General features: G+C 36.9%; 1 protein-coding gene across 1 annotated transcript; it reads right to left on the bottom strand.

Moving 5' to 3' along the window:
- Nucleotides 1–6,682: 6,682 nt before the first annotated feature.
- Nucleotides 6,683–7,102, bottom strand: LOC150108759 (protein ZBED8L-like). The gene has a single exon (XM_090390519.1). It carries the CDS (start codon nt 7,100–7,102, stop codon nt 6,683–6,685), a length of 420 nt encoding a protein of 139 aa, XP_090246645.1.
- Between the last annotated feature and the right edge of the window lie 10,610 nt (nt 7,103–17,712).

Genomic DNA, 17,712 nt, shown 5'->3' with positions numbered 1-17,712 from the left:
ATTCACCACAATTACCGTATATAATCTACTGGTTTATTCGTTTCTGCAATGTCACCACCTGGTTGATATATACTTGCAAAATGCTCACTCAGTAACTCAACTATATCAACTGATTCAGTTACCTCCCTACCATTGGCATTCTTTAAAATCATTCTGCCATGTACATTTTTCCTTTTACTTGCTACATATCTAAAAAACTGTTTAGGATTCTCTTTAGCCTGCATGGCCAATGTTCTTTCGTAATCCTTTTTTGCTTTTCTTACCACACTCGTTACCCTTCTGGCCTGCGCTTTATACCGTTCATGTGCCTGCCGGTGACCTTTCTCCTTAAATTCCCTCCATAGTTGTTTCTTTTTTGTAGCTCAAGCTTAATGGTGTTATTCATCCATTTAACCCCTACTTGATTTTTTATTCGGACTCTAGGTATACAGTCAGCCACTGCTTCATGCAAACATTTCTTAACTGCCTCCCATGCACTATCAACTTCTAGTCCTTGCAGTTGTACATGCCATGGCACTGAACCAATCAAACTACTAAGCTTATCATACTTTCCAGCCCGATAATTCCACATGTACCCTGTCTTAATTGTAAATTTCACACCTTCAGCCACCTCCCAAGTCAAGACCCTATGATCACTCTCACCAATTGGTGGCAATGTGGTCATATCTGTTACAGCCAAATCCTCAGATGTAATTAGTACGTCAAGCACTCTTTGACCCCTAGTATTTTCCATTACATGCTGTCGCAGATAGTTATCCCTTAATAACCGCATAAAATTCAATTCCTTCCTCCCATGTGTCCTCTCCTCACTCCAATCAATGCGACCATAGTTGAAATCTCCCATAATAATTACCCTCCTTCCACTCATTTCTTCTATTTGCTTGTGCATACTGTCACCACCATCTTTTCCATCACCTGGTCTATAGCAGCACCCAATTGTATATTTAGTTCTGCTAGCCACAATCTCACACTAAATGGCCTCAAATGTGCTCTTTTCTCTATCCTGCAATTCAACTTCTATTCTCCTTGGCTGCAGCTCATCAGCTATCATCAACAATACTCCTCCCCCCATTTTATTCTCCCTGTCATTCCTGAATACACTATTACCCATCACATTCAATCCCACTAGCTATAACATCTACTGTCAGCCATGATTCATTAATACCAATAACCTGTGGTCTGGAAGTGCCAACTATGGCCAAAAACTCTTCCTTCTTGTTCCTAATACTCCTAGCATTAGTGCACATGAATTTAAGACCCCCATTAGCCCCAACAATACCTTGATGCCTTATATTAACTATCCCACTCTTATTTGTTGTCCTTATTTGCTCTGGCATATTATATTCATTCATACATTCAACTGCCTCCCTAAGGACTGTATATCTATCCCCCCCTCAATAAATCTAGTTTCCCTGAATTTGCACATCCACTACATTCAGCAACTTTCTCAAGTCTCCTTACACCATAACCTTTCAAATGCAAGCCATCCATCTTATATAGATCCTTTCGCTCATCGAACTCACTCCACACATCCACAAATTCCACCCACTCATCACACATAACCCACGCATAACGTCATCTTTTCTTTTGCTACCTCAAACAATTCATTCAGGTCTTCTATCATTTACATTTTATCTCCTGTCAAATTATTCGTACCTGCCACAACAATCATTTCTTTCACGCTTTCCTTTTGCTCTCTAATAGACTCAGTTACATCCTATATGGTCGCACCAGGTTGGTACGATTTTGTCAAATCCTCTACTAACACACCTCGTACTAACGAGTCTCCATACAGCACTCTATCCGTCATTTTGTTCATGTTCACCCTCATACGCCTATTATTCCTGTCATACTTTTTATTATTGGCTGGTTCATTCAGTCGACTTTTGCTCATACGCTCTAGCTGCTGTTTTGCCCTTTGTATCGCACCATTCAACAATGCGATCTCACTCATTGCATCTATCTCATCTTTTTTATTCTCTGTAAAACCATTAATACCATCATTCACACTCTCACAATTCTCTGGTAAACCTCGCCGTTTCTGGTTATATCGCTATTTTCATTCTGAAGTTTGACAAAAGGGGGTTAAACAAGGCCCCCGTTGTTTTCGCCAGGGAACCAGGGCAAACAGCGAAAAGTCAGCTACTGGAACAAATCTGAAAACAAACCCCAACTCAATATCAGCAGAGTTAAAGATCGGTACTATCAACGTAAGAAGCCTGAATGGCAAAGAAATGGAGCTAGCTGAGGAATTAGATAAGTACAAGTTCAACATAATAGGGGGTGACTGAAACAAAAAAGACCAAAACTGTTGAGATCTTTCTAAGCAATAAATACAAAATGTTATATTCAGGCAATGACAATCAAGGAAAAGGAGTAGCCATAGTATTCAACACAAAATACGAGGCTAATCTTCTTGAATGGCAGTCAGTCTCAAGTAGAGTAATGTGGGCAAATATGAGAATGGGGAATTGGACAATGAGACTTATTTGTGCCTATGGTCCCACAGAAGGTTCTACTAAGGTAGAAGTGGAGGAATTTTTTGAGGCTTTAGAAAAAGCAACTGACACAATGAAAAAGGAAAAGTTGGTCCTTGTTGGGGATCTAAATAGCAGAGTAGGAAATGATTGTGAGACATACAAAAATATTTTGGGAAAATTTGGAGAAAAGAGCAAAGCTAATAATAATGGCAAATATCTGTTGGATTTCTGCTCAGGACATGGACTGGTTATTACTAACACCATGTTCCAATATAAAAATGTGCACAAATTCACATGGAGAGAAGAGGCTAGGAATAAGTCTCATTGACTATGTTATTGTTGATAGTGATGTCTTCTCCCTGGTGCAGGACACCAGAGTGTACAAAGGATTTGAAATTGGAAGTGATCACTATTTAGTCTTAAGCAGGATAAAATTGAATTTCATATTGAAAAGAATAACATGTAAGAAAGTTTTAAAACGAATAAAAGTTGAGCAGCTCTTAGATGTGAACTGTAGACAAAAATGCAGAGATTATTGAAAAGAAAATGAAAGAGTTGGAGAACAGGAATCAAAGCTTGGAGATTCAGTGGCAAACTCTGAAAAAAAAAATTGATCGATTCTGCCAGAGGAATGTGGTGAGGTTGTGTGGAAGGATAAAAAAATCAGAACTCCCTGGTGGACACAGGAAGTTAAAGAGGCAGTGAAAGAAAAGAAGAAAGCATATCAAAAGTTCCTGGCAAATAAGTCGGGTTTTACTCTTACAGAATACAGAGACAAATGTAAGAAAGCTAAACAGTGTGTAAAACTAGCTAAACAAAAGTCATGGGAGGACTTTGGCAAGAATATAGAAAATAAATATCAAGAAGGTGGCTAAATATTCTGGAGGTTGTTGAACAAGCTTAGGAATGGAGGAAAGAGTGCTGTAAAAGGAGTTAGAGATGATAAAGGACATGAAAACAGGAGAAAAAGATATCCTTGAAGTATGGAGTAATTACTTTGAAAAACTGCTAAATGAAACAAGCAGTGATGACAGCACAGTGATAAAAAACACTGACCAGGCATGCAGTCAGGAATACATATCCATACTTGAAGTAGAAAAAGCCATCAAAGGCTTGAAATGTGGAAAGGCAGCAGGAGTAGATGATATTCGACCAGAAATGCTGAAGTATGGTGGTATCAAAGTCTTACAGTATCTGCACTGCATAGTTCAGAAAGCCTGGACAGAGGGACGAATTCCCAATGATTGGAATAGAGCTCTCATAGTACCCATATATAAAAAGGGAAATAAAACTGAATGTGAGAATTACAGAGGTATTTCCCTACTAAGTGTTCCTGGCAAGATCTATGCAAGTATACTTGAGAAACGGTTGAGAAGAATTGTGGAAGAAAAGCTTGGTGAAGAACAAGCTGGATTCAGGCCAAATAGAGGCAGTCAGGATCAGATCTTCACTTTACGAGTCGAGAAAGCATGGGAATATAACAAAGATCTGTATTTGTTTTGTCGATTTGGAAAAGGCATATGACAAGGTGCCAAGAGAGAAGCTATTCAATACGCTGCAGTTATATGGTGTCAATGGGGCATTATATCAAGCAATACTTAGTCTTTATTTGAGTTGTAAGTCAGCAGTTAGAATTGAAGGAAGTACAGGAAGATGGTTTAATGTTAAATCTGGTGTGAGACAAGGATGTACATTATCCCCTCTGTTATTCATTATCTATATGGATCACATTATGAAGGAAAGTGGTATTAAACCTGATATCAAAATTGGAGATGTTAATGTCAGCTCTTTGCTTTATGCGGATGATGTTATACTTCTAAATAAATCTGCTACAAGTCTGCAAGATTCTCTGACTAAATTGAATAGCTGTTGTAATAGATATGGTATGAAGGTCAGCAATAAAAAGACAAAGAAAATAGGCAGAATCATTGAAAATGTCAACTGCATTGTGAACGGGGAACCTGTGGAACAAGTAAAACATTTCAGCTACTTAGGCACAATTTTTACTGAGGATGGTAAATTAAATATAGAAATAGACAACAGAATCAGCAAAGCTGGTATGGTGGGAAGTCAATTGAATAAATTCATATGGAATAAGAGAGAAATTAGTGGGAACACTAAATTAGCTGTATACAAGACAGTGTTCAAACCAGTTTTGACTTATGGATCTGAGAGCTGGGTCAGAAGTAAAACACTTGACCAAAGACTGGAGACCGCAGATATGAGAGTCCTGAGAAAGATTAGAGGCGTGAACAGATGGCATCAATGGCAATATCATATTAAAAATGAGGATATTGGGAAAGAACTTGACATTGTCAGCATCCAGGAATGCATTAGCAGAGCTAATCTCAGGTGGTATGGTCACTTAAATAGAATGGGAGAGGAAAGATTAGCAAAACAAGTGTTCTCTGCCAGGTTGGCAGGAAAACGACCCAGAGGAAGACCAAGATATAGGTGGATTGATACGGTACAAAGTGCCTTAGACGATAGAAGTATAAGATCTGATAATGTTGGAGTCTTGACAAGTAACAGACTGATTTGGAGGAAAGTTGTAGATAGGAAGTTAGTAATGATGTAATTTTTTCATGTAGTACTGTCATATCCTGTACACCCCTTGAGGGTGCACGGCAGAAGTTTGATGATGATGAGTTTGACAAAAATATCACACTCACGATCCGAAATACACTTCAATTCCTCATTCTCCCTACATTTACACACATTCACTCCTTTATCATCTAACCACACTCCGCAAAGCGTACATTTCGCAAATAGTACACTGAATCATCTCCTTTACATTACCGTTCTTGAAAGAAGATGGCGAACCATCATTACTGGCCGCCATTTTCCTTCGTACTGAGCCATACTTACTAGTAACGTATTTTATCAAATTATAAATTATAAACACCAAAAACACACAAACAGACGCACTAAGATACACAAGGCAAACAAAACTATGCAATATTAAAGTAAATTTATCAACGATAACTGAAAATAACGCTTATCTTATCAGGATCTTTTACAAACACTACAAATCCCTCTAGCGGCGACTTCCCGACATAGATTATGTTATAAAACACTTTAGTACACTAACTACAAGTTATATTTATTTCCAAGATTAATGTCACTGTTATGAGATATATGAGCTTCATGGGATGAACACAGCTTTTCAATATTTGGTGGAATAGTAGGCAGACAGACACTCGCATTTCGTCATCAAGCATTCTTAAGCCTCCACGTTTCAATGTCTTCAAGTTTGCCATTGTTAAAAAGGATACTTCACACATGTATGTAGTGGAAAACTGCAAAATAATTTTTAACGCTTTTTTACCTATGTTTGGATGCATTTTTGAAACACGAATCCAAAAGTTGTCTAAATCACCCTCTTCATATACATCATTAACAGACTGCGATCGTTTTTTATTTCAGCTAATTCTTCTTCTTCAATAAGTGACAAGTTAATCGTTGTAGTTGAAAAAAATGGATTTCCATTTTTTTAGTCTTGTATTTCAATATTTGGGAAGTAGTGAATTTTCTTTCCGAGCATTGTTAAATGGTCAACAATTAGCGAGCTGATATCACATTTTAGTTCACAGTCTGTAGTTTAGAAAACATTTCTAAATTTCCTTCTCCAAATTTCTATCTTGTCTCTCATAGCACAAATTTTATCCACCACTGTTAAGATATTTTCTCATTTTTCTTGCATAGTGGTGTTTATTTTATTCAAGTGTTCAAATATGTCAGCAAGATATGCCAATTTTGTGCACCATAATTTGTTTGAATTAGATCGCAGAATTCATTTTGTTGATTTTCCTCAAAATATTTAAGCATCACTTCCCTCAATTCATATACACGCAAAAGCACTCGACCTCTTGACAGCCAACGAACTTGAGTGTAGTATAAGTTTTTTAAATTTTGCCCCACATATCTTCACAAATTTTAGCAAATAATCTTGATTTAAGAGATCTAATTTTAATGTAATTGACCATTTGAACAACTTTGTCCATAACCTTTTTTAATTCATTACCAGTGGTTTGCGCGACTAGTGCTTCGCGATGTAAAAAGCAATGAGTAATTATAATATTTTCATTCTTTCTTTGCTAAAGCTGTGAAACCTTTTGTTGAACCAACCACTGAAGGAGCGCCATCTGTGCATATTCCTACACAATTTAACCATAGCAAATTATTTTCCTTCATGAAGCAATCTACTGTTTTAAATACTGTATATCTTCGCCTCTAGTTTTCATTAGAAGTTCTAGACAACACAAGAATTGCTCAATAATTCTGTTAGTATGAATGAAACGTATAAAAACGAGTAATTGCGTTAACCCACTGACATCTCTTGATTCATCTAACTGCAATGTAAAAATCATATTATCGTCTTGAAAAATATCTTTTATTTGCAGCTTAATGTCAACAGACATATCTTGAATACGTCTTCCAATCGTGTAATCTGCCAAAGGGATTTTATTAACTTCTATCTGAAATTCGGAACCAAACATTGTTCGAACAATAGCACAGCAAGATTCCTTTATAGGGTTTCGACAAGTGTGTGGCTCCTTGTTTTTGGCAATTATTTGAGCAACCAAGTAACTTGCCTTTTGAGCTTTCTCTGATGTCTTCATTCTCTTGGTGAACGATGTAGACTGCTCCTTTATAGATTTTGAAAGTTCAATAAACTGTTCTATTGGCTTTTCTGACAAATAACTGTTTTCGGATAAAATGGCGCTTTAATTTGTTTGGTACCATACTTTCATTTGCAAGTATCACCTCACAAACTAAACACTGGGGACAAGGATGGTTTTCATTACCAGAAAATGTGAACCCCAATTTCATATAATCTTTATTGTATAAACGAGGTGTGGAAAATTTTCATTTACACTTCGTAATTGGTGTTGAATTACCCGTAAAATGGATAATTAGAAACTTATCCATTTTACGGGTAATTCAACACCAATTTGATAAATAAAACTGTGCAAATTTATTGTAAAGCTTTACAGTAACTAAACATAAAATAAAAGCACCAGCTCTTCGTTTATCCACGTTGCAGTTAGAATAAACATCAATAATAACATTTGTATGAATAAGTGCGGCGCTTTATTTTTATTGGTCGAACGATAATAAAACCGAGCAACTACTACGTGACTCTGCACAATTTCGCTTCTGTTTACATTTACTGTCACTCATACTTGAATGAACTATAGAAAACCCCAACGAAAACGAAACTAATGGTTGCATGCAAGTCAGACTCAGGGAGAAGGCTTCCGAGCGGTTGGCCAAATATCTTCTTTAATGACGCTAACTAAAAGTCGTACCGGTACTTTGCGAAATGGATTCCGCTGTGGAAATTTTCAGCGATTATTCTGTTTAACGCTTTATGTTCGAGCGACACACCTTCACACTGCAGCTGACACGGTTTGGAAAGCTCTGGTGTAGTGTATATGGCTAATTCCAGCTGTGTGAGATGGCTCATTTGTGCCATAAGCTTTAACAAATTAAAGAAAAGAATGAATAACATACATATTTGAAAATTACAGGTGATCATCGGTGGCACCAGGCAATTTGAATACTATGCAGAACATGAACAGTGGATTGTTTAAAATAGTAACAGCTGTGTTGTTATACATAGAACAATGCAAATGGATAATAGAGGAAACATAGTACTAAAAATACTGTGAAAGAAAGCCAATTTAAATATTAATATAAATAAGAAATACACATAAAAAATATAACAAATTTCTAATTCTAGACCTCCTCAGTTCAGCTTTTACATTTCATCAGCTTTTCTTAAAAAAAAATGAAGCAGCCATTAGCCGCCACAACTTTGCTTAACAGCTGAAGTACCATCATTCGACTTGATATATTATAGAGAATGTGGAAATTGCAACCTTGCTAATAACAGGCTCAAAATTGCTATCATCATCAATTTACTGTTCATATTATTATCATCTTATGCAAGCTTAACCCCCCTCCCCCAAAATATAAGCTCCCTTCAAACCAACTCTATATTTGGAGGTCTACAAAAAAAAAAAAAAAAAAAAAATGATCAACACTTGAGTAGAAAAGGGACATGCTATTGTGAAGTCCTCAATACCATTCAATATAATTGTAAAATGGATTTTATGTTCAGCATAATGAAAAGCTCCTAGCACATAAGTTGGCAAATTTCCTAAAATACTACAGAGAAAAATGTAAGCACTACGCTGTGTAAAAGAAGCTCAACAAAGGACATGAGAAGACTTCAGTAAGAACAAAGAAGATAAATACCAGGAAGGTAGTAAATTCTTATGGAGCCTATTGAAAAAAGCTCCAAAATAGAAAGAGAAGTACTGTAAAAAAAAAAAAAAAGAAAGATAATAAAGATTACATGAAAATTGAAAATATGATATTCTAGATGTCTGGACTATTTACTTTGAAAGACTGTTAAACAGAACAAATAGCGACAGAACAGTAGTAGTACATATCAATACTTCTTGTAAAGGAAGCTATCCAAAGGACAAAATGTGGAAAAGCAGCTGGAGTGAATGAGGTATAAATATGGAGGAATGAAAGTTTTGCAATGGCTACACTGCCCAATTCAGAGGGCTTGGTAAGAAAGTCAAATCCCAGATAATTGAGTAGATCTCTTATAGTTCTCATCTATAAAAAGTGGGGAAAAAAAGCTCATGTGTGAGAATCACAGAGGAATTTCTTTACTAGGTGTTCGAGGTAAGATTTATATAAGCATACTTGAGAAGAGGTTAAGAAAAATTATGAAAGAGAATCTTGGAGAAGCAGCAGCTAGGTTCAGGCCAAACAGAGGTTGTCAATCAAGTTCAGATTTTCACTTTAAAACAAATAGTTGAGAAATCATGGGAATATGACAAGGATCTATATTTGAGTTTTGTAGATCTGGAAAAGGAATATTACTATTATTATTGCACGGACATCTATACCTTAACTCACTGAGGAACACCCAAACTAAATAAGCACAATATCTATCGTACAAACCTTCAATCTATCCACACACACAGGAGGCATTCCACAGACCCTCACCACCTTGGTCACTCACCTCTGGATCCTCTCCACTTTCTCATTCCCAAGTGACCAGGCCTGAGTATAATAATCCAGATGTTTTTGCATCAAGGGGGAATGAGCCCAGTAATATGCCCTCTAATCTTCAACTCTCTATCTACTACTACACCAAAATCCCTGGCTTCATCAATTCCCTCGATGTGGTACATACTGTGATGCTGCCAGCCTATTTAAATCATTCTGCAAGCACTTCTTAAATCACTCTCTACATCACCCTGATTAACTATTACCGTACCAAATTCTGAATCATCAAAGAACTGAATATCTCCCTTCAAATTATTTTGTATATATCATTTATATACAAATTAAACAGCAGCGGTCCTGGATTCTGTGCCTCCATATACCAATTTTTTTGGTATCTGTCCATCCCAATTAATTGCAGTTTGCATGATGGAGTTCCATGTGGTATCCTGTCAAAAGACTTTGCAAAATCCACAGTATCACAGTGTAGCCATTCCCTTTATCCAACTCAGTCAGCTGTCACTCTATTATAAAAAGTTAGTTTATTAAGGCATGACCATCCTTTCACAAAGTAATGTTGCCCCTTCATAAGAGTATCATATTATCATCTACCGATTTCTAAATTCTCTTTTTGACCAACTTTTCCAGTACCTTTTCAACCACTGCTGAGGTACTGATTGGTCTTAATTTTCTGCCACAGACTTTCCTCCTTTATACAAATAATTATTTTCCCATCCTTCCACTCTCTTGGGACTCCACAAGAGCTAAGATTTAAACAGCCTGGTCAAAGGCATTGTGATTTCTCCTGCACATTTTCTGAAAACATGAGCCAGTATCCCATTCAGTCCCACAGCTTTATTTGCATACAGATTCTGCAATGTCCTAAGTACCTCCAATTCATCACCCTCTGCCACAACAATTTTATCTGCCTCTGTCACCTCTCTACCATCTGTATACTCATTAAAGTTATCTTTCCATAGTCGTTCTTCGTCCTTTGCCACATAATGAACAAACTCTGAGATTTACTTTCACCTGCTGGCTAACTTCTCATAATCTGATTTTGCCTTCCTTACTGTGCTGATCACTTTTCTTGCCTGCTTCTTGTACTGCTCATGCATTAGCTACCTTTATCCTTATATACTCTCCTCAACATTGATTTTTTTTTTTTTTTTGCAGCCATTGCTTAATGATATTACTTATCTAATAACTCCTATCCAATTTACTCTCCTGACCTTGGGTATATGATGTGAACATCTTTCCCTTGCAGATCTTTATTATGCTATGGTACTGCTTCAAGCTGCTGCCCAAGTGTATCCTAATTACCTGGGTTGTAGTTCCACATACCTTTCTTAACTGGAATTTCCATATGTTTTGCAACCTCCCAAGTCAAGACAATATGATTACTGTTCTCCAATTGGAGGCCACCTTAGTTATGGACAAATCTTCTGATGCTATAACAAGATCCAACACTATCAAACCCCAAGTCCCATCTCTGACATTCTGCTTCAAGTACTTATCATTTAGTAAGTGTATAAATTCCATTTCCTTCCTGCTATGTGATTTTTTTCTCCTTCCGATGTCTCCAAAGTTGAAGTCCCCCCCCACCATAATAATTACTTGACATGCACTCATTGTACTAAGCTGCTATTGCATGTCTCCCACATCATCCCTGGCTTATACAAGCAACTACTTTTATATTTTGTCCTATTGGCCTAAATCTCACACCAGATATTGACTGAAAAGAATTACTACTACAAGATTAGCTCCTACTCTTGTTGGCTGCAATTCATCTGCTATCATTAGCAGTATCCCATGCGTCCTGTCTACTCTATCTCATCTCATCTTCTTTATACCCTCTTTTATCTTGCGGTGTTGAGGGTTTATTGATCATTGGACCTCAAACTGTTCACAGGATAAGGTGGTCAGCCCTACGCCCTGGTGTATCCTATGGCCTGTAGTGTTGAGTTTTCAAGGCCGGTTTGCCTGCTTTGTGGGATGAAAAACCCAGGATAAACTTTGAAAAACCCTGCTGTCCATGCCCAAGACCGGCTAACTTGGCTATGGCTGAGGAAGATCCTTCAGCTCCTCACGTCACCAACAGGAATCGAACCTAGGACACTCCTTCCCCAGGCATATGGTTGCAAAGCACACAGCCACTAGGCTAACTGCACAGACCCCATCTACTCTATCCTCCCTGGAAATACTAAATCCATCACATTCTATCCCTATAACTGTCATCATCTTCTCACTAATGCCTATAACTTTTAGCAAGGTTAACCAATGTGTACCAGAAAAACTCCTCTCTCTTCTTCCTGATGCTTCTATCATCCCCTTATCCTCCCTCTCCCCACACCTTTCCATCCTGTATTGACTATTCCATTTATTCCATTTGATATAATAGCCTGAGACTAGATTCTGCATTTTTTGTTCATTCCCACACTATTTGCTTTACACACACACATACTCATTTGAATCTGCCCTAATTTCTTTAGTTTTCCTGACTTTATGCTTCCACACTTTCAGTGAACAAAGGTCTCACTCTCTCTGTAGACACCTACTTCCAAATCCATTTAAATGCAGCCCATCAATATTGTATAAATTTTTCCATTCATCAAACTCAGGCCATGTTGAGTTTGGGACATCATCACCCTCCTCATTTGTTTCTATTATAGTATGGCAGCAGACTCACAAAATTCACCTTCTTACTTCTTTCAATAACTCTTTCACATGACATATAACAGGGTGCACAGAGAAAAGCTTTTCAAAATGCTATAATTATATGGGGCAATTAGAACATCAACAATGCAGTCTATATTGAAAATACAGGAAGATAGTTTAATGCCAAGTCAGGTGTAAGCCAAGGGTACATTATCTTCACTCTTATTCATCTATATTAGATTGAATTATGGAAGAAAGGGGAATTAAACCTGATATCAGAATTGGAGATATCAAACTTAGCCTTTTGCTTTATGCAGATCATGATGCACTCCTAATCACATCTCGTGCAAATCTGCAGGATTTTCTAAATTTGATAACAAGTGTAACAAAATTGGAATGAATATCAGTAATAAAAAGACAAACTACAAAAATTGGCAAGGATAGAAAACTTCAGCTGCATTCTGAATGGAGAGAGCCTATAGAAGTAAAACACTTCAGCTTTTTAGGCATAGTTTTTAGTGAAGATGGCAAGTTAAATCTGGAAATAGACAACAGAATAAGCAAAGCTGGTATGGTGGGGAGCTGGCTGAATAAATCTATATGTAATAACAGGAAAATTAGCCAAAACACCAAACTAGCAGTATACAAGACAGTTTTTAAACCAATTTTAAGTTATGGACCAGAGTTGGGTTAGAAATAAAGCACTTGATCAAAAATAAGAAAATGCATCAATGGCAAAATTGTATTAATTTTGCTACTGATGATTAAACTAAGACATTGATAGCATTCAAGAACGTGCCAGCAGGGTTAATGTAGATGGTCAGAAACTGTCTACTTATATTATTATTACAGGTATCATCTCCATGGGAGACTCAAACTATCAAAACAATATCTTAAAAGTTTATTTTTCACTTGGTTAGAGTATAATAAATTTAGTTTAATCCTTTATCCAAGCGTGAGCAAACAAAGTTTGCGCCTGAAAGTATCTTCAGGACTGGGGTAAGGTGGTACAACACCAGAGCACTCCTTGTAAAGGTGGAGCAAGCTACCAACACTCCTATCTCAGTATCTCCCATAATGCAAAACACATCTCCTTGCAGATATGTCTAATGTTATGCATTAAGGGAAGGGCCACAACCCAGACTAGTTTCGACCTTTATTGAGGTCTCTTCAGTGGGAGCCAGGTCCAAGTGGAGATACCAGGTCGAAGCATTAGCAGGTCATCTCTACCTATAGGAGTTGCCAAATGGTGTGCCACCCTTTTTTAATAAATTACTCTGGATTTAGAGAAAGATGTTTAAAGTTTATTTTTCACTTGGTTAGAGTATAATAAATTTAGTTTAATCCTTTATCCAAGCGTGAGCAAACAAAGTTTGCGCCTGAAAGTATCTTCATGACTGGGGTAAGGTGGTACAACACCAGGGCACTCCTTGCAAAGGTGGAGCAAGCTACCAACTTAATGCATAACATTAGACATATCCACAAGGAGATGTGTTTTGCATTATGGGAGATACTGAGATAGGAGTGTTGGTATCTTGCTCCACCTTTGCAAGGAGTGCCCTGGTGTTGTACCACCTTACCCCAGTCCTGAAGATACTTTCAGGCGCAAACTTTGTTTGCTCACGCTTGGATAAAGGATTAAACTAAATTTATTATACAAAACAATATCTATCATACCTCCTCTTGAAATTATTTACAGACGAAGAACTCGCAACTGAGTGAGGCAATACATTCCACTTGTTCACCACCCTCGGTGAAAAAAATCAGTTCTCAACCACACTTTTGGATTTTGGATCACTATCACACAGCTGAAATATTTCCCCTGCATTCAATCTTATAAAAAAACTTTTAGTAATTTACTCTGCAATCCACAAGTTCTCAATCTATCAATGCAGGGAGCATTTTTTTACATCACTCACTAACTTAGTCACTCTCCTCTAAACCCTCTCAACAACCACATCTCCAAGGAATCCAGGTGACCAGACTTCAGCACAGTAATCCAAATGGGGAAGTATCAATAACCTCTTTATCTCTGGATGTTAGTGTGTTCTTCAATAACCAAGTAATCCTATGTGCAATATTGGATACCTTAGCAATGTGCCCTCTGAAATTCATCTCCCTCTCCACCAACACCCCCAAGTCCCTAGCCTCATCAATCTCTTGGAGTACCTTTCCATCAATGTGGTACACAGCTGGTAATCTTTTAATCCCAAATTACGTAACTTTACACTTTTCCACATCGAACTGACATCCATTACCTTTTGCCAGCTTATTTAAATCATCCTACAAACTCTCAACATTAGCTTGATTTTTTATTGCGCTACCCAACTTTGCATCATCAGCAAACAACTGAATATATCCCTTCAAGCGATTTCCTATATCATTAATGTACAAATTAAACAATAACGACCCAAGCACAGAACCCTGAGGCACACCACTGGTCACCTGCCTCATCCTGGACTCTGCTCCTCCATGCACCATTTTCTGATATCTCTCCCCAAGCCATTCCCTTATCCATATCACCAGTTTGGTATCCATCCCCATCTGCTCTAATTTGCACAGTAGTATTCCATGGGATATCCTGTCAAAAGCCTTAGCAAAATCCAAAAGTATGCCTGTGTAGCCATTTCCTTTGTCAAACTCAGATGTCATTCTATTATAAAAAGTTAATAATTTGCAAAGGCAGGATTGACCTTTAACAAAACCATGTTGGCCCCTATAGAGTATCATATTCTGATCCACCCATACTTGAATTCTGTCTTTAACCAACTTTTCCAATACTTTTACCACCACTCCCGAGATGGTGATTGGTCTGTAATTAACTACCACAGTCTTAGAGCCACCTTTATGCAAAGGAACTACTTTGCTTTCCTTCCACTCCCTAGGGACCATACCAGAGTTCAAACTTAAGTTAAATAACCAAGAGGTGTTGACAATTCCTTTGCACATTCATGCAACACCAGAGCTGATATTCCATCTAAACCTACAGCAGTGTTTGCATTTAAATTCTGCAATATACTATGTACCACTGATTTATTAACTTCAATTCTCACATTAGTTATTGCTACAGGTACAGAGATATCCTTCACTTGGATGATAGACATTTTAAAAGTGATCACTCAGTAATTATACTATTACATCTGAATTGGTCGCATCAATATCATCAGCGCCCACTAAGGTTATCCTTCCAAAGTCAATCTTCCTTTTACTTGCCATTCTTTTAGATTACAATCCTACTAAATAATCTCAGGTTAAAACAATAAGTTATTCAAGAAAGCTTCTTGGTCTACTGAAAATACCAAAAAAAAACAATCTTTAATTCTACCCCCACCCCCAACTCACCGGATATATATGGGTAACTTAAAATCCACAAAGCTAATAATCCTCTAAGACCAATAGTAGATGCTGCTGATTCCCCTCATATACATTATCCAAACAATTAGCAAAACTTTTACTCCCATATCTGGGTATACCTCTTCTTACATTAAATATTTCACATATTTTACAGTACTACTGAAAATTTAATTTTATTAATATTATGGTCATCCTTGATATCACTTCTCTCTTCACCAATATCCCCCTTGAATGACTACAATTTTTAAGGAATATTTTTGTCCCATCGATATCACAGTTCTCTATTTCTCTGTCATTGATGCAAGTTGCTTCTCGATGATAAACAAAATATACAGAGTTTAGAGTAATTATTTGGACAATGGATCAAGTGTTAACTAATAAATATTTATTAAACCTACTAGTTTCACCAAACTTTAGCTGTTGGCATCTTCAGGTACAAGCACTTAGGTTAAAAAACATTACACAAATATGAATAACTGTAAAATTCTAACGATTATAGCTGCAAACTGAAATAGCATTGAACGTGAGTGATACACGTATCGCGTGTACATGATTAACTAGTTGTTGCTAAGGAACGTTCTGTAGGTTGCATTGAAGTTCATTTCCTGTGTGTTAAGAGATCTAATTAGGGTTTTACATATATCTGGGAGTATTAAATCTTGGCTCCTGTTAAGGTTATCAACAGAGCGAGTGACTGTAGTTGCTTCTTTAAACATTCGGGAGTGGTAGTCTTCTTCTATGTAAGGGGAACAGCTTTTATCCCACTCAATGACATGGTTAGTTATAGAAAATTGAGATGACAGGCCTGATGTGTCTTGTCTGTTGTTTTTGCCGTAACCAATGTGCTCCTTCTGTCTAATTTTGAGGCTTCTTGATGTCTGCCCGATGTAACTTGAACCACATGAGCATGGAATATTGTAAACTCCAGCATATTTATAGAAAGGATGGTTATCTTTTGGAAATCTTAGTAGTTTACGAATTGTTTCTATACAGAATTTACTTTCCAATATTACATGAAGAGTTTGAAAAGCAGGCTCCAGACATATGCCGACTTTAGACTTCTACATTGATGTGTTCTCAATTTTGCCTCATGGTCTAGACAAAGGGTCGCCAAACTTCTTTGACCGTCGACCCCTTCAGGAGTTTCTTGTATTTTTATCGACTCCCTCTATTTTACTATTACGTAATTATAATAGGATAAGCAAAAAAAGACGCTTGTTGGTAAATACGTCATTTTGGCCTACTTGATTGGCCTCCGTAACTATTTTCATGACCTTGCTCCATCTTACGGGTCCTATTTATGTCGCTGTTCCCACGATTCACTCTTAATTGTGTTGTCATTCAGGATGGAGATAATTCAAGTTAACCGAATTAAATATTACCTGTACAATGATGTCTTATATATTTCTATCGACCCCTGAGCCCAAATTGACTCCTGGGGGTTGATATCGACCACTGGTCTAGACACATCAGACACATTCCTTCTTAACCTCAACAGATCACCATTCAAATAATCCATTTTATTATATTATAGAAATAGAGATTAATAAGTCTAGCTGACATCTTAATAACACATCTTCCAAATGGTAACAGTTCTTTGGCAGTTTATAGAAATCTTACACTGGCAGATATATACCTAAACTTTATTATTCCTCCTTCTCAGCAGGATGGGCAGGGCTTGAAAAATATGCTCATTCTGCTTGTCATGACGAGAGAATTTTTAGTCGATGACTCAAACAAATCAGAAGAGAAGTTCAGTTTAATCATCATATAGCACACCCATTAAGTAATGATGATTCTGTTTCATCTTTTATGTAGAAAAGGTTTTTTTTATGTTTATTTTACTTATCACATATATTAGGTGCTAGTCATTATGAATGTTAGTTTTGTCAATTGTCATTGATTTTATTGCAATGGAAAAGGACCAGTGAGAGGATAGGATCCAGAAATGATATGCATCATTTTATGTTTAGAAAGTGCTCAGTCATACTGCATGGCGACCAGTAAACTGTAACATGTCAACTTGAAACAGATACGCAGCACAAGAGTAATTAGCTTATTTCTTACCCAGTGATGGAATATGCAGAAAGACAGTTAATCGTGAACATTAAAAGTCGAGAAAGAAATATTTATTTTCTGAAAATATTTTTTTAATATTGATTCTAATCTAAATGTTTTTCATTTGTTT

This window comes from Typopeltis vanoorti, chromosome 3 (genome assembly GCF_054136105.1).
Source record: "Typopeltis vanoorti isolate ZY-2024b chromosome 3, IOZ_Tvanoo_1.0, whole genome shotgun sequence".
Taxonomy (NCBI): Eukaryota; Metazoa; Arthropoda; class Arachnida; order Uropygi; family Thelyphonidae; genus Typopeltis; species Typopeltis vanoorti.
The sequence above is the reverse complement of the archived record's forward strand: the minus strand, read 5'-3'. Positions and strand labels throughout refer to the sequence as shown.